The following is an 18,309-nucleotide window of genomic DNA, read 5'->3' as shown; positions in this document are numbered from 1 at the left end:
CGCTTTGCGCATGGTTGGGATGGAATTATAAGCAGTGAGGTCACTAAATTGGAGAGAAGAACAGTGATAATTACCAGCCAGATGGGCAGGGTATAAATGATAAATTATATGAATTATTATTGCATATTTAACCGTGGTCATTCAGACACACACACACAGTTGGAGTATTCAGGCGAGCAAATCATCACTGGATGCTGTAGTCAATGAGTGGTAAGGATGCATCATTGTGGACTCTCCTTCATTTGAGGTTTTAAAGCAGAGGTTAGATGGCCATCTGCCATGGATTGCGGGGGGTTGGACTGCAGGGGGCTGCATTGCGGGGGGTTGGACTGGATGATCTTCGGGGTCCCTGCCAACTCTGCAATTCTATGATTCTATAGTACATGCCACGTAATGGCTAGCTGGTTGTGATGTACGCTGACAGAGCACTCCAAGCACAAAAGTCGAAAGAAAGACACTTGTTTATAAAAGTGCAGTCTCCTCACTTTTTGCACAGCTGAATGTGTTCCAGGTATGTTAATGCAGTTTAATTTAGCTAGGCTAGTTTGTACAAAGGTTTCATTTTGGACAGCTGGCCAGCTCTTTTGGCAAGAGTGCCACATCAGTTCCAAAGTGCGCTTAGTACAGAATGCTCCACTCCATCTGAAGGCAGCCCTGAATCGGGAAGTTTTTAAAGTTTGATGCTTTATTATGTTTTATATACTCTGTAAGCCACCCAGAGTTCCTGGGGAAACCCAGCCAGATGGGCGGGGTATTATTATTATTATTATTATTATTATTATTATTATTAAAGTTGCTCCAGCTTACAGTTGCACTATTCAGTTTCTTTTCTAAACTCAGCGTTTAGAAAATGCAAGTAGAAAGACATAGGTTGAAGTTGGCCTGTATCAAAAGGGGTTCTGATGCTTCTCCAATGCATTGAAAAAATGCATAGGAGGGGCTCTGTGAGTTGTCATGTCCTCCTCACAGTTGGATTAACATATGTACTAAAATACAGTATGTACTTAGAGCTCTTCCAATGACTCTTTCCTTGTATGAATCTCTTAGCACATTATTATGGTTCTGTATTCATTTACACCCAATTTCCCCCCCTGTTGGGACTCAATGCAGCTTGCATATAAAAATGAGAAGATGATATAGATAGATAAGATAGTGTCTATTAAAACCATACAAATAATTACAATAGAAGCAGCATGACACCAGCCCTTTCATTAAAAGCAGTCAATTCCCAAAAGCCTGTTGCAACAAAAAAAGTCTTCCCCTGCTGGCGTAAAGAGAAGCAAGCCAGTCTAGCTTCTCTAGGGAGTTCCAAAGTCTGAGCAGTGGCGGAAAAGGCTCACATGGACCCCCTTAATCCACCAATCACATGTGGAGTATAGTTAACACTCCACAACAAACCATAGTTACACACAATTGATCACAATTTTTTGGGTTGACTGTCTGACAAGCTATGCTTAAATCAAAAATGGAAGCTAAAGCTTCCAAATGTCTTGTGGCAATGTGGGAGTAAGAGAGGGGAATTGTGATGCTAACATAATTTATTCTCATCATGCCAAACTTGTTTATTAGCACAGGTGGGAATCTATGGCCCTCCAGTAACTCTGGTTACTACCAGGCCCAACCCTTATAGCCAATGATCAGGGGTGATGGGAGTTGTTCAGCTACAGCTGGAGGACCAAAGGTTCCCCAGCCCTGTTTTAGTGTGAACAGGCCACTGCCTCTGCCTCTGTTTACACCTGAATGATAATTAGGTAGCAATGCCTTAGAGCACCCAGGAAGAAGAATTGGGTCAGAGATTCAGGCAACACAGCTAGGACACCCTTGACCTGTAACCCTGATATATGTGCCATAAACTAATTGCCACTTCAAAGTTGTCATACTATTAGGAGTAAACAGGAAGAGAAAAGTTACATCAGCCTTTTCCTACGTTGCTTTGTAGGTTTGTAAGCTTTGAACAATTTAATTATCCATCAACTAAAGCAGCAATCGTAGATTTGCCGCGTGATGAATCGGTGAACCAGTGAAACTGAAGCAGGGCTTGAAGGTGGCAGTATTATCTGCAGCCCCTCCTTGGCAAGTGGTACCCAGCTGCGTATTGCCTCTGAACCTGTCACTTCTGTATCGCCGTTGTGGCTAATAGCCACTGACAGAACTATCATGCGTGAATTTGTCTCATGCCTTTTCCAGGCCAGTGGGTGAACTCCGCAAATTAATTGCACGTCGTGGGAAGAAGTACTTTATTTGGCTTGCACCCAAATCTATTCCCAATCTATTTCATAGCACAGTCCTGAGTTCCAGTTACCTTTGTCTGCTTTCTCAACACATTGGGAGACTGTACATTGGAAGGATAAATCAGATCAAAACAAAACAAAACAAAACAAAAAAAATTTGCATGCTGAATAGTTTTTCAGAAATGACAATTTACAGTAATGCCAGGCAGGGGACTGGCAAGATCAGCGAAAGCTTCAATGAAGTCTGATTAAGTACAGTAGTAGGTTCTGCACTAATTGTTCTTGTTTATTGAGTCATAGAGGTACCAGGAACCAGACACATCCAAGCCAAGATCCTCCAGGCTTCCCAGTAGCTGACACATCCACATTGTGTCACAAGCAGGACTTGCCAGGAAATATAGGGCATTAATTCAAACTTATTGCCTGATTGTGTGTAGTGTTAGCTGTGCCTTAACCAGCCTAGTTAAAAAAGCTGCAGTAGCACCTCTCCATGCTGGCTGCATAGCTGGAGAAATCTCATTCACAACCAATACGGAAGTGCAAGGTACTAGCCCCTTAGTAGGTTTATAAAAATATATATGGATAGGCCCATCAGTCACCTGTGTGAAATTCCTAGTTGCAAGATGGTGAGTTGTTAAATACAATCTAGCCTAAGCTCATTGAAAACTGCAAACGATTGGGCTGCATGATGCCTACAGAGTAGAAACTATTTCCCTTTCCTAGTTGCCTGGCTAGTCCTGCATCTTTTCCCCTCCCTGGCTTTTGTGAAATCTATTTTTGGGAAATATGAAAATAGCCATGTTGGTTCATAGGAAAAGAAAACACATTCCAAAATATAGGGCATCACCTTTGTTAGAATTAACATTTGTGATTGTTTTTGAAAGATTGCCCACTATTTGGGAGGAAATGGAGTCTTTGAACTGCATTGCCTGAAACACCTTGGAGGAGTTGAGAGACAATGTTGGGAGTATGTATAAATAATTGTTTTCTCTTGCTTTGGAGCTCCTATATCACACTCTTGAGCAAAAAGAGATGGAAACAGGAGGTGGGAAGATCTGGACTTGCCAGGAAAAACAGGGCACTAATCCAGATAGTTGGATTCAGGAATTAGCACCCCAACATAATATACATGTATTTTTGAAAGATCATCAAATAAAGAGAATTGGAAAGGGTCTCAGGGACACCAAACAGCATACATCATTTTGCAAATGTTGGAAGGTTATAGCATTGTGAGCAACCTACAACTTCAAGGAGGAGGAGGATGATGATGATGATGATGATAATAATAATAATAATAACAACAACAGTATTATTATTATTAATAATAATAATAATATTTATACCCTGCCCATCTGGCTGGGTTTCCCCAGCCACTCTGGGCGGTTTCCAACCGAATATTAAAAACAATACAGCATCAATCATTAAAAACTTCCCTAAACAGTTGTCTTTTAAGAGTAAAATAGTTGCTGATTGCCTTGACATCTGCTGGGAGGGCGTTCCACAGGGCAGGTGCCATTACCGAGAAGGTCTCTTTCCCAGTAGGTGGTCAGTCACAGTGAACTGTGCGATTCTGTTGTTTACCCAATTCCCTTCTCTCTGCCCACTGGAGTTTGTGTGTGAAAGGCAATTGCAATTTTAGTCAATCTGGAGGGAGAGGAAGGTGAGATTTCTCCCCAGTACTATCTACCCCATGGGATATTCCTCTCCCCCACTGCTTTCTTCACACAATATAGGTGTTTTCACTCCCATCAATTTGCTACCCTCAAACCAGAATCAAACTGCTGTGATCGCTGCCATTACAGATCTATCCCAACCTTGGGAATTGTAGGGTGGGGGGTACATTGGGGTCGCCCCGTTTTCTCTCCACAATGACCCCTGTGATGTGGGTTAGGGGGGGGCATATGCAACTATAGTCCAATACCACCTAGTGAGTTTCATGGCTAAGTAGGGATTTGATCCTGCATCACCTGAGCCAAAGTCCAAAGCTCTCCTGCATCCAAGTCCAATGTTCTCCTATTTCACCACGCCATTTCAGCCACCCCAAACAGGCGTGCACATACAAACATATACACAGACACACGTCCACATGAACTTTCCAATACCCTCCCTATCGGGATACCAGTTTTCTTCCTTTTCCTCATTCATGAACCACCTCATTAAAGCCCAAGTGTCTCAGTGGATCATGGATACAGGATCATGATCCTCATTCACATGTCAGGGAAGGCGTCATTAGCCAGAAGAGGGGTGTGAAGGAGTGACCCTGCTCACCTTTGCCCCTTAGGGGTCTCCATCTCAGGTGTGGCCCTACAGGGAGGTGTTTCATTTGCTTCCTCCGGGTGTGTGACCATCAGAGGTGCCAACTCGAATACAATATTGGAGGGGGGCCCTGCCCCACATAACAGACCACCCACCCACCCATTGAATGGCAATGCCTATTAAATATGCACCCTCCACGGCCCTTTCAAATATTTAATGGGGGGAGTAAAGGGACCCTGGCCCCAAGGACTATCTAAAGGAGGAGGAGGAGGAGGAGGAGGAGAAAAGGACCAAATCTCTCCCCCCCCCTCACACACCCCACCCCATAAAGAACCCCTGTGATACGAGGCACGACTCACATTGCCTTGGGGTTTTTGCACGGGCGTAGCCAATATTTTTGTTAAGGGGGGAGGCAGCCAAAGCTGCTTCTTTTTTGGGGAGGGGAGATTGCCCCCTAAAGTTGTTGAACTTTTTTGGGGGGGGGTCACAGGTAAAAATACCCCCCCTCCAAAGAGGCCACTATTGGGAGCAAGCTTTCCTGGATGTTTCCTTTTCGATGCTTTTCGATCATTTTTAAAATGCTCTCTCTCCCCCCCCCCAAAAAAATTGGGATTCGCCCGCCCCCAACTGAAAGAGAGTTGAGCAGCTCCATAAGGCCTCCCTCTGCCCTTTCCCCACATAGGTCACCCCACTGAGCCCCAGGCTCCCGCTGTCACCCCGGGAGACCCCAATCTCCGCCCATCTTATACCAGGCCTCCTCCGCTTCGCCCCTAAATTTGTGTGTCGGGGGTGTGTGTGTCGGGAAGATCTCTCCCCCCCCCCGCCTCCCTTGGAGGCTTCCTCGCGCGTGAGGAGAAGCGCCCCCCCCCCACGGCCTATTCGCCTCGCCGGATCCCCGGCGGGCGCCGTTCTCGCTCTCTCCCCACACCGGTCGGTCTCGGCCCGGGGCGGCCCCGCCGCAGTGCGCATGAGCGGGTCGGCGGCGGAAGGCAGGGCCCGCGAGGAGGAGCCCCGGGAGCCGCCGCCGCCGCCGCCACCGACCCTCCTCCCGCCTCCTCAGTGTCCGCCTCAGCCGGCCCGGGAGGGGAGAGAGGCCCGCGCGCAGCCCCCACCATGGTGAGGCCCTTCGGCCCCGGGAGGGAGGGAGAGCGGGCGGAGGGAAGGAGGGAGGAAGCGCCGCCATCGCCTGGCAACGCGGGGCCTAGTCGGAGGTGGGGTGGGGGGTTGAGAGTCGGGGGGTGCAGGGGTTGGGGGGGGGCGCTGGCCTCGGCGCCGGTGAGAAGCAGCCCGGCCCTCACCCGGTTCCCACAAGCCGCATATGCTGTGAGGGTCGGGGGCTTTGAGATATAGGGGCTGGGGGTGGGCCCTTGTGTGGAAATCCACCCCCCACCACCCCTCAGGGAGCTGAAGTGGGGTGGGAGGGATTTTGGGGGTGCCCCGTTGGGGTGTATGGAGGGGCTCCAAAGGGTTTGCGTGTGGCTGGGCTTCAGGGGTGTCTGTGTAGGATGTGTCAGGGAGGTTTAGGGTTATTTTCTCTCCCCCCCCTTAAAAAAAACCTTGGAGGAGGTAACTGGTAGGGGGAGAAAAAACCCCTGGGCATATGGGTGCTGCTTGATCTTGGGTGCCTGGGCCTCCTCTTCCTTGTTTCGTCCCCCCCTTTTTTCCTCCACCCCCCTCCAACCTGGAGGAAGCATCTCTCTCTCCCTTTGCATGCTGCACCTATCTCTGTTTGCAGTTGCGTTTTGTGCAGACACCTCTTTTGTTGCCGTGTGTGCACGTGTGCATGCAAGCAGGCGGGTACTCCAGAGAGGGTTAGCTGGGGTTAGCCTGTTTTCAGCAGAAGCTCCCCCATTGCCTCGTGGCACCTCAAAAGACAGTTTTAACCCAGCGAAAGCGTCCGTGGGCAGGAGCAGCAGCTGCATGGTGGTTGTCCTTAACTGGCAGTAGGGGTGGCATCCTGGCACTTTGTCCTCCAGCTCTGCCTTGTGGTAGGCATTGTTAAATCTGCAACACGTCATGAGGCTGGTGCCCAGGAGTTGACGCTCACTACAGGACAGGACCTGGAAGAGAAAGTGGAGGAAATGTGCTTGTTGCCCTCTGCGGCCGCCAGCCGAAAACTGCTTCGGAGTGACATAAATGACCTATGGAAAGGCCCATTTTGCCAATGGACAGCTCCATAATCCAGCGGTTGCTCACTTGCAACAACTGGCCGCCTGATAGAGATTCAGACAAAGGGGCTGAGCCCTGCTATGAACCCAGATGCCAACTCTGCTCCTGTATTGTGTCAGGTGGTGCTATTGCAGGACCTGACGCCAGTAATTCCCCTTAGGGGCTTGGTTGCTTGCTCATCCTGCGATGTGAATGTGCCATCACCTCTCATTAATGCCTTTTCGTTATTCACATAAAAGAAACAGGTAAATGCCAAAAAAGAAGAAGGGAAAATAGAGACAGAAGGAAAAACAATACTGAAAAATGGAAGTGTTCAGAAGGTAGTGGGAGAGAATCTATTGCTCACCTCAAAATTGCCACATTTCAACAGAAGACTCCAAAGTGAGGCTCCGGTTTGAAATTGCTGCACTACAGTTTATGAGCAAATTCGGTTCCGGTTGATTTAAGCTTGACTTTTCTTCCCACTCCAGATGTTAAATTAGCATAGTGCACCTAGAAAGATATTGAATAGTACCACCACTGACTGCTGTTGTGAACAGTTTGCAAACCTGTTGCTATGCTGCCACCTGGATATCATGACTTTTTGACCTCACTGTGTTTATTTGTGCATCCCATGCTGTCCTTCTGTTCTTTGCAGTCCCCCTGTGCCAGTGTGCATGCTATTTAGGGAGTGGGGTGTGCAGAGGCAGCACAGGGAAGGCGGGATTTCCCCCCCCCCAAAAAAATGCCTTCTTCCCTCTTTCATTCACAGAAAGCTTTACTGAATCAAAAAGCTTTCCATGAATGGAAGCACAACATTGGATACATACTATATACTATATATATCCGAGGAATAATCTCAGGTAACTGCTGAGTAATCTTTTATGCATCTGTTGGAATGAGATCCAGTTCACAGAAGCTTAAGACCATAGAAATCTGTTAGTCTTTAAGATGCCACAAGGCTGCTTGTGGATGCATGTTTCATATATGTTTCTATGTGTTACACATTTTTTCTTGCTTAAGTGGCAAGGAAACCATATCAACCATATTTATTCAGATGTAATCCCCTCTTATTTCAGTGGGAAAGCATTTTAAGACAACAATCATATGCACACTTACTTTAGGAGTCTGTCTCATTTAGATTGGTAGCTCTTACTTCCTGGTTGTTGTTGCAATTATTTATTAAATTTATATATTGCTGTTCATCCGAGGATCACAGGGCAGCTTCAGATATTTATGTTAGAATAGGGTTATAGGGTGCAGTCATCTGTATTTACCTCTTAGACTAGATTTTAAACATCATGCTGAAAGGCTTCAGTTTACATACCATTTTTTGCTATTATAAATCCTTACTAAAATGCAAGCAGAAGAGGAACAGATTTTTAAAAATGATTTTCTAGGTAAAATTATTTTGCAGAATTTATTCAAGTTAATGGGGTTGTTCCATAGTAAGTAGCTTGAAAATTGTAGCTTATGTAAATTTAGTTTACCGTATTAGTGGGCTTCTGAGGTTCTTTCAGGTACTTTAGCCTGTTAAGCAGTTTGAGAACTTCTAACTACTGGCTTCCTCTGCCACATTTCACAGGCTTCATGAAAATGTCATGCAAGATTCTTCAGGAAATACAGTGAGTGTACCAAGGCTCCTGAACTACTCAAGGTGTTTTGAGTGCCTTTAACTTTGGCCTCACAGCACACACACCCAGGATGTTTTCTTCTTAAAACTAATTTATTGCCTTTGCACAAATCAACACCCAACTTCCTGTGAGGAGACTAACAATGGAGCACTTATCCAGTCTAAATATAAGCTGTGGCAAGACATATTTACACTGTAATAAGTGTCTCAAGAGGTGTGGGACACCTTCCTCTTTCTATAAATAGTTGGGCTAAAGAACTAGAAAATGATTGGATATGTCATCTGGACTTGACACGTTTGGATATATAATTAGGTTCCAAGTTTGTTCTTGCTATCATAAGTTGGTGTTCTTCAGTAAATGTGGGCCAGTAAATTGAAGCCGAATCTTGAAAAAATAGAGGTGCTGTTATGCGTTATGAGTTCTTGAGTGCGGAAGATGGGAAGACGGCCTATTTCATCTGAAAGGTGCAGATTTGTAACTTGGGGGTGTTCCTGGATCCAGCACTGTCACTGGAGGCTCAGATGTGCCTTTTCCCAACTCTGACTGTTTTGCCCCTCATGGATAGAGATGACTTGGCAATGCATTTTACTTCAGGCAGCCCTTGAAAACAATTTAGAAACTTTATCTGGTTCAAAATGTGGCAACCAGATCACTGGCCAGGGTTGCTCTTAGATGTCATATAAACCCTGTTTTAAAACTGCTGCACTGGTTGCCAGTGTGTGAATTAGGCCTCAGATATATGAAAAATATATATATGAAAAACTGCCTTCATCCAGAGGGGCTTTTCTTGGTAGTTTCACCGCCCTCAGGATTGTGAGGAATGGCAACCCGGGGGAAGGACTTTCTTTGTAGCGACCCCCAAATTGGGGAACTCCTTTTGCACAGAGGTTATGTTCTGCGGTTGGTGCATAGACATAAAAGCACATGAACAGTCTTACCTTCTGGAGCCAGTGTGTCAAATGGTCTTCGCCCTCAAGCAAGGTACAGAGCTTTAAAACTCCCACTCTGGTAGGCTTTGCAAGATCTTGTGGGGCTGTTGGAGATCTTGTGAGAGCCTCCCAGAGCGTTGTAAGAAAATCATAGAGAGCTTAAAAGTTCATACTGGCATCAGCCCATTGCCGGATAGGCACATCAGCAACAGCAGTTTGGTCGCAGTATGGGGGCAAAGATTACTGCTCTGTTGTCCTCATCACCTGCTCATGATACTGCGTTTTGGGATCATTCACCGATATTTAAAGAAATGTAGCCCCATTAAAAGTGGTTCACGGGTACTGAAGTGCTGAGGACATGGAGTTGCTGTTCAAAACGGCACTATCCCTTCTCCCTTGTAACCTGCCACGTCATAATGTCAGCATGCAGCACATTTCTCTGCCTGCGCTCCACCCCTTGAATGATAGGGACGGGGAAATACACAACACAGTGACATCATAACATGGCTAAGTGCTGATGAACACTATTGTGGGGAGTGGAGAGACTTTAACAGGGAGGTTCTTTCTTTCTTTCCCCCTCTTTTTTAACAGCAACACACCTGTTATATGTAGTTCCACTCCAAGATGTTTCCTTAAGTGTTGAGTTAGCACTCCAAAATGTCACCTCCTTAAAGCTGTGCTAAGGTGCCTTATCTTATGTCCATTGCTGAGGGCTGAGATCCCAGCCTCACTGAACAGCCAGCATGTGCGTTGTGCTCATTTATCTTAGCACCTGTTTTTCAAAGGGAAAAAGTAAACAACCTGCCATTTTTAAATTTGTGTAAACAGCATTATGGAATTTTATGACTTTTTTCAACCTCCTTTGTTTAAATTTGCTGTGGCTGGGATGCAAAGCTAGTTTGTTTGTTTATTAAACTTGCATACTGCCCTTCATCCATAGATATCAGGGCAGTTCACAAGATAAAAACGCAGAATAGGCCAAGGGGGCAGTGGGCTTTAGTTTCTCAAGCAACAGCCCCTGTGCTGTAAGGCAAACTGAGACAAGGTTAAAAAGTAGTTTGTGATAAGGCACTCTGTGCATTTCCTGCTCTTTGAAAAAGGAAGGACAAAGGTCCCATGGGTCATTCCCAGACCCTTGGGCACACCTAAAGTGACTGTGGATTTTGGCCTGCATAATTAGATTTTCTAACTATCGGGGTACTATCGTCTGACTTTATATAGAATGTTGGTATTTGCTTTCATGTGTTTGGGTACTTTGTGTGTAGTTGTACAAACTTTGAGATCTTTTTTGTAGGTTCTGTTCTGAGTATTCCTGAGTGCCTGTTGAGGTTTGGTGGGTGGGGGTCTGGGCTAAGGTATTCCCCCCCCCAAGTGGTGGTGTCCCATCTCTGAGGTGTCAAGGTGGCAGCAAATTTGCCATTTTCCAGGAGACAAGTCAAGAAGGTGGTTTTTATTGTACAATGTATTTGACAGATGATCTCCTTTATTGCTTATCACTGCCCTTTTCGGTTTAATTTGTAATGTTCTTTGTTGTATGCATTGTTTTCACTGTTTGTCTTGTTAGCCACCTTGAATATTTATTGATAAAAAAGCAAGGGAGAATCTCTTCAAATAAACAATACAAGATAGAAACACTTTAATTGTTTTTTATGTACAGAAGCAATTAAAATAGGAATGCCTATAAATAAACTTGTAATACAGCATATTTCCTTGTATAAGTTGAGAGACATGAATAGGAATTCAGTGAAGCTATATTCTGTTTGTACCATTTGTGGCTTTTACACTTGCCTTCTTAAGCCAGGGGAAAATAGGTAACCATAGATAGATGTGGATTCTTATCACAGTCGTAATGTCTGAAACCACTTGCTTTATCATGTGACTGTTTGGTGTAGTTTCTCCACCAGATGATGCTATCATATGGCCTTGTTTACTGGCTATGAATCTCCATTAGTCAGGAAGCCAAATTAATTGTTGTGTGATAATGGAGCAAATACACCAACAATTTGCAATACTGAAGACTGTGCCAGGCTGTTAGCAATAAGGCTTCAGGGAAGGTATAGGCTGTGATCTAAAGGGCCATATGCATATGCTTCCTGCATGCTCCTGCATTGTTGCGTTTTCATTGCAACCTCACATAGCTCTTATACAACACTTCAGCCAGTAGTTTGGGGAATTTGGTGTGAGAACAGTTTATCGGAAACATGCCAGTTGTGTCTGCGTAGTGCTGAAACCTGTTGGGCAGGTTTCCCTTTTAACTGCTGTCCTGGAAACTGACATATTTGGATGCATGGTGTCTCTTTGTGTCACAGCTGTTGTCCCCTCCTAAGCCCTGTAATGTTCTTTCTGTGGAACATTTAGAGGATCTGCCACGAGTGTTTCTGTGGCTGCTACATCTTCCCTGTCACAAAAGAGTGGGACACATCCATGAGCCAAGTTGCTGGCTGTCTCAAGTAGAAAGGAGAGCCATCACACAATGTTTTATCCTTGATTCTGTTGCATAGCTTGTTTGTTGAACTTGTGAGCTGCTTTGGGCACCATTGAACTTGGAATTAAATTCTTAATTAGAAGGAGTTGAACACCACAGGTAGGCTTTCTCTATGTCCACCTTAATTCTCTATCAGGTACCATTCACTTGAGGAGACTGGCCCCTTTGAGCTACAGGTTGAATTTGGATATTCCTCCTCAGGTAAGCACACGGGAGATCTCACTGTTCTTGTGTTTCCTTATTCTTTTCTAGAACAAGCTGAAGTCATCACAGAAAGATAAAGTTCGGCAGTTTATGATCTTCACACAGTCCAGCGAAAAGACCGCAGTGAATTGCCTGTCTCAGAATGACTGGAAGCTAGATGTTGCAACAGATAACTTTTTCCAAAATCCTGAACTGTATATACGAGAAAACAAAGGATCATTGGACAGAAAGAAGTTAGAACAGCTATATAATAGATATAAAGGTAAATATAGTGCAGTTTTCCTTTTCCTTTTCAAAAAGACGTGTTATGTGCATCATTTTGCTGGCAATAGATTCCATTTGGAATCTAGGCCAGAAACTTGAGTTTCAGCTGTGGCCAGAACAGACCAAGAACGCAATGCCCTATAAGCATTACAACAAAGGCTACCCTTTATTTATGACATTTCTACCCCACCCTTCCTCTAGGCAGCTCAGGGTGGCAAACATTCCCCCACCATCCCACATTGTATTCTTGCAACAACCATGTGAGGTGGGTTAGACTGAGAGATGGTTAAAGGGTCTTAAGGGGAGTGTCATGGCTGAAAGTAGATCTGGGTCTTCCTTCTGATTGCTACACAGATGCTCGTTCTTGCCATCATGCTGCTAGACTTACTGGCAGAGCATCTGGGTTGCCCGGTTTGTTCTCATCCTCCCAGGCAATCATTTGTCAAGCCATCTCATCCACCCTGAGACACAGGAAAGCCTTCCTTTTTCTTCTCCCTAGAATCTTTTGTCCTGGACTGCATTTTAACTCCTCCTCACAGAGGTAAAATCCAGTCCTTCAGGGAGCACATTGGGTTGAGTCATGCTCTCTTTCTTGAAATGGGAATAAGTGACCCACCTTCCAGTGCAATTGTGATTGCAGGTAAGATGAGGTTTGCAGAGGGAGCACACTTAAAACAGCACATAAAAGTGACTGCTATGTAGCAGCTGACAGCATTTAATGCCCTTAGGAAGCAGGTTCTTGAACTTGTGCTCGGCTCCCATACCTTTTATTAGAAATGGTTTCAAAAAGACGGAGACTTCCATTCATTTTATTTTCTTTCATTCTTATACTCCAAGATCCTCAAGATGAGAATAAAATTGGCATAGATGGCATACAGCAGTTTTGTGATGACCTTGCGCTTGACCCTGCCAGTATTAGTGTATTGATCATTGCCTGGAAGTTCAGAGCTGCGACGCAATGTGAATTCTTAAAAACGGAATTCATGGATGGGATGACAGAACTAGGGTAAGTGCTCAACAACTCTATGAAAGTAGGCCGACCATGCTATTCTGTGCAAGGAAAGGTTTGTACTTCCATGCTTGAAGCAGAATCTTACATAACTTGGGAAGAGCCATTCAAACTCTTATCTGGTGGAGGAATGTGTATTATGTATCTGTGTCTCTATGAATGAACACAATTTATTTCACACACACACACATACTTGATTTCCCAGTGCCAGCCTCAGGTGCAGCTTTGCAGTAGCACCTCTGGGCTCCTTTCAATGCCATGCAAAGGGCTCCTAGCAGCTCCCTCAATCCCCCACGAAGCTCCTAGGAAATAATACGTACTGCTACTTTCAACTCAGTAAAAATATAGGTCTGGGCCATATGCTGAAATTTAAAACAAAATGCTCCATGCAAATCTTCAGCTGCAAGGAATTCAAACTATCTGATGCATACATTTGCTCAGTGTTTTGTCTTCTAAATGCCAATAAGCATGTCGGTGCAAGATTCGATTGAGGTATGAGGGAGCACAGATGGTGTATTTGAGCATGGCATTCTTTGCACTCCTGATAATGCATTTCTTTGAGACCTTGTCTGTTCACAAGAACAACTCGCCATCTGCCAGATCGTTGAGATTAAACAGCCTGTTTTCAAATGTTGCCCCTTTCCAGCTGTGGTATTTTGTTTGATTTTTCTTGGATGATGTTTGCCGCTGTAATCGTATTCATAGATTTGAACAGAAGAGGAGTTGGTGCCTAAAGGGGGTTTCTTGCATTTCTTGGAGAGGTGGCCTCAGCCCCTGCCTCCCAGGAAAGTTCCACAAATGTATTGGTGATAATGTATTTTCAGCACCACTTAATAGAAAAGAGAGCTTCAGCAATGATCAAACTATATATTCTTCCCATAATGAATGTGACATTACTTTTTTTTTGTTAAAGCAACTATTTAGTAATGCCAGTTTACAAAGTATTTAGAACATGATCCGAAACTAATGCACAAACTTTTTTTTTAAACCAAATAAATAAACCCAACAACAGATGTGACAGCATAGAAAAACTAAAGGCCCAGCTTCCAAAAATGGAACAAGAATTGAAAGAGCCGGGAAGATTTAAGGATTTTTATCAGTTTACCTTCAACTTTGCAAAGAATCCGGGACAAAAAGGTTTAGGTATGTATGCCAATATTTCCTTGTACAGAAATGAGTGATCCAAGTCACGGTCTATACTGGGCTACAGCTGAATGTGATGAGAGAAAACACCCCTTGCCTCCAATGTGGTGTTTATACACATTGAGATTACCCCATCAAGGTTCCCTAAGCAAACATAACTTCTTGCAAAAGTGTCCTGATATTTTAGCACGCTTGTGCACTGGAGGACTGCCGATAAGTTTGGTGCGTTCAGTAGTGTTTCTAAGTTCTCTTTTCCCAAAAGCATTTTCAGTTGACAGGGAATTGTAAGAATTAAAACAAATAAGTTGTCTTTGAAACTTGGTGTAGTTTAGGAAGCAGTCTTTGTCACAGCATGCAAGGCTGTCCAGGGGGAGGGAGGGAGAAGGTGATGCCGCATTGAACATGGGTGAACTCCTGCCTGCCCGCTGCCTTTAATATCTCAAGGAAAGGTCGGATACCCAGGATCAGGACTGGGAAGCCTTGGGCCTTACAGATGTGGCTGGACTACGACTTCCATCATCCCTGACCATTGGCCAGGCTAGCTGGGACAAACAGGAATTGGAGCCCAACCACATCTGGAGAACCACTCATTCCCCAGTCCAAGATCCCAAAACACTCTTAAGTGTTATTGTACTAAGAGAGTGTTCTTTTTAACCCCCACTTTTACTGTACAATTCCCGAACAGGTGTGTCTGGACAAGGGGGGGGAGGAAGAAAGCCTCAATTACTTATTTAATTACACATTTTCTTTAATGTTGCAGACTTAGAAATGGCCATCGCCTACTGGAATTTAGTACTTCACGGACGATTTAAATTCCTAGACTTGTGGAACAAATTTTTATTGGTAAGCGCAAGTATGAATTGCCTCATTAGTAATGACTAAGTGCCCAGTTCTGGGAGGTTCTGCAGCCAGCATTATTGCCTGACTCTCCCCTACGGGACCCAGGTCAACAACCTTTTGCCGCACGTGGCATTGGTCAGCAGCTAGCGGCCCACCAGCCAAATCCACACCGTAGATAACCAGCAGCTTTCCTTGCCCCAAAACCTTGTTTGATTTTAAAACCTGAAGAAAGAGGGTGTTGGGATGACAACCAAAAGCTGAAATCCCAAATGGCATTCCTTTTTAAAAGGATTATTTTGGATATCTCTTACCAATTTTTTTTGTTGGTCCCCCCCCCCCCCGACCCACCATGGTTCTAAAGCCTGTGGGACTTGCAGCTGTGTAAGGCGCCTGACTGGCTTTGCTGCAAAAGCAGGCCTGGTTGGTGGGTTGTGTTTGACTTCAGGGCTGTCTTACCCATTAGGGTTAGTGGCGCCTGCCCATCAGGGGCACCCAGCAGCGGGAGTCCAGGATCGACTGCGAACAGCTGCGAGGGCATGCTGGGCGGTGGCAGCGGCGGTGGCTCTTCCTATGGCCAGCCGCACTCTCTTGCTTCCTGCCTGGGAGAGGAGGCAGCGGCGCCGAGAACGTCGCCCCCACCCCTTCTGCACCACGGCGCCGGATATGCTTAAGACGGCCCTGTTTGACTTCACAGGTCATATGTGAACATGCAGTGGTACTGCATGTTTTGTATCTTGAGCCACTAGCCCAGTATGTTCTTACTGGCAGCAGCTCCCAAGGAATAAGAACAGGATTCATAGCCAGTCCTAAGGGCCTCTCAACTGGAGATTGAAGCTGGGACATTGTGCATGCTCTTCCGTTAAGACAAAGCCTCTCTCCTTCTGGCCCTTCCAGGGATGTCATGTATAGCTAATGCTTTTCACACTCTGATTTCCCTCAAACAGGAACATCATAAAAGATCTATACCAAAGGACACTTGGAACCTTCTTCTAGACTTCAGCGCGATGATCGCAGATGATATGTCAAATTATGACGAGGAAGGTAAAGTTGCTATTTTTTCCTTTTGGGGCACTTTGGCCCGTGTGGAGTGAGTGCTCTGTCCCCAAGAAGCTTCTCTTCCTAAGTGATCCTGCTTTTGCCCTGGACCTTCAATATTTTTCTGTTGGCTTCCCCTCCTAGCATAATTTTCAATTTGTTGGAAATCTCTGATATCATAAGGGGCACAGTGGGTATTAAAACAGTTTCTGGAAAAATAAAGCCACTCACTTCTTGCGTATACCAAGCTCAATCCAGGACGCAAACAATTCTAGTCATTGCCATCCTCATAGTGACCACGAATCTAATTCTGGCAAGCGAGCCTCTCCACAGCAAGGAGCACCTGCTGCTGTCTCCACTATTGAGTTGCTTCTCTTCTTACGCTGCTCAGTTGGGTTGCCAGGCTGGCGCCTGCGCCACTGAATCTGCCGCACCTCCGTGTCCGATTGGCTGAACTAACCACCATGTGTGACTTCCCGTTCTGCCTGCCCTTGAGTGTCCTGCTCAGCTCCCCAGACTTGCTCTCTTCACGTCCCTTGGGTGCGAACGAGGAGCTGCCTGTTTCTGCATGAGGGCAAAACCAAGATGGTGGGGATGAAAGACAGCTCTTAGCTGTGTACAGCAGGAGAGGGGGATATTGTTCAGTTTGAGGGCTGCCTTTCCTTCTTAGCCATCTTCCTTCCAGGGGCCACTTGGCAGTGGTGGATGGGACCAGATGTGGATAGAGCAATGAATGTGAACTGTACTTTCATATAGTGGGCAAGTTCCTGCACATGTTCTCCCCTCCAACCAGCCGAACAAGGCATTTTCAGAACACAATCCAGCCAGGAGTAACACCCCATGAAAGGAGCGAAGCAGGACAAAGGGTGTGGGTGGTGGTCTGGGGAGACTCTCAAGCATCAGATAGAGAGGCTTGGAGCATCTCTATAAAGAGGAGTGCAGAAAACAAGGGGGGGCAAGCCTTGTAAACTTCTCTTTTGTGCTGGGCAGGGGTAAGGCTGCACTTGCTTGGTGGGGAGTGAAAGGCACTCTGCCCATGTTTCGAAGCTTTTTAAATATAACCCTGCTGGTCCTGGCTTGATCCAAAGATCTCCTTCTGTAGCAGGGTGCTGTGTATGGCTCTGTGAATGCTAATCTTTCTTTCCTTTTCTTTTAAAAATTGTATAAAAACCCCAAAATTAGCATTCAGTCTTATAGAACCTTGTATAAAGTTTTCTGACTAATTGCTCTCACTTTTTAAAAAGTGTGTGTCAAAAGAGTGGCTGTCCCAGGATTAAAAATTTAAAGATTTTTTTTTAATTAAATGATGAAAATAAAAATACTAAATAAAATGCTAAATATTTTCTGGTGACTTTTTCTTGTAACAGATGGGGGGGGCAGCATAGTCCCCAACTCTTCTGATAAGGCATTCTGGAAGCTTAATAATTCCACCCCTCCCCCTCTTTTCTTCCAGGGGCATGGCCTGTTCTTATTGACGACTTCGTGGAATTTGCACGCCCTCAAATTGCTGGAATAAAAAGTACGACAGTGTAGTGCTAAATGAACCTTCTAGAATGTACATAGTCTGTACAAAATAAACAACATGGGGGAAAATTGCACAGTCAATTTCTGCTGACTGACTGAACAGGACTGAAGACCAATCCTCAAGAAATAAAGGCTGGGGGTTGAGTCAAACCTTTAAGGATCTACTTTGGACCATATCAGACGATGGGTGGTTTGGGCTTCTCATCTAGCCTGGGCCAGCCTTGCCCATTTGAAAACTCCAGCATTGTGGATATCATTATTTTTCTTTTTCTTTTTAAATGAAGCACCCTAATCCTTTCCATAAATCTTAAAATGCTTTTTGGATTTTTTATTTTTTATTTTTTGTTCCTCCTAAAGGCACATGCTGTCTTTACCAAGCAAAATCTTTTGACGTAATAATTTCACAGATGAGCATCGCAGTCTGTTTCAGAAAAGCTTCAAGTAGCACATCTTTGGGCTAGCTGCAAAGACTTCGCTGGGAATATCCTAAAAGAGTGATTCGTTGGATCTGGTTCCGTACGGTCCGTTCACAGCTATTGTCTATGTGAGTGGCAAGGGGTTTCTTTGCTTTTTTCTAAAGCAAGTGTCAAAAATACCCCAGCAAAAG

General features: G+C 45.0%; 1 protein-coding gene across 1 annotated transcript; it reads left to right on the top strand.

Moving 5' to 3' along the window:
* The first annotated feature begins 5,428 nt into the window (after nucleotides 1-5,428).
* DCUN1D1 (defective in cullin neddylation 1 domain containing 1) lies at nucleotides 5,429-17,972 on the top strand. The gene is made up of 7 exons (XM_033150734.1): nucleotides 5,429-5,603; nucleotides 11,936-12,149; nucleotides 12,989-13,157; nucleotides 14,173-14,303; nucleotides 15,064-15,146; nucleotides 16,088-16,184; nucleotides 17,632-17,972. Exons 1-7 carry the CDS (start codon nucleotides 5,601-5,603, stop codon nucleotides 17,709-17,711), a joined length of 777 nt encoding a protein of 258 aa, XP_033006625.1. The 5' UTR covers nucleotides 5,429-5,600; the 3' UTR covers nucleotides 17,712-17,972.
* The last annotated feature ends 337 nt before the right edge of the window (nucleotides 17,973-18,309 follow it).

The sequence above is a fragment of the Lacerta agilis genome, chromosome 5 (assembly GCF_009819535.1).
Source record: "Lacerta agilis isolate rLacAgi1 chromosome 5, rLacAgi1.pri, whole genome shotgun sequence".
Lineage (NCBI taxonomy): Eukaryota > Metazoa > Chordata > Lepidosauria > Squamata > Lacertidae > Lacerta > Lacerta agilis.
Note: the sequence above shows the minus strand (reverse complement) of the source record. Positions and strands in the feature narration are given on the sequence as shown.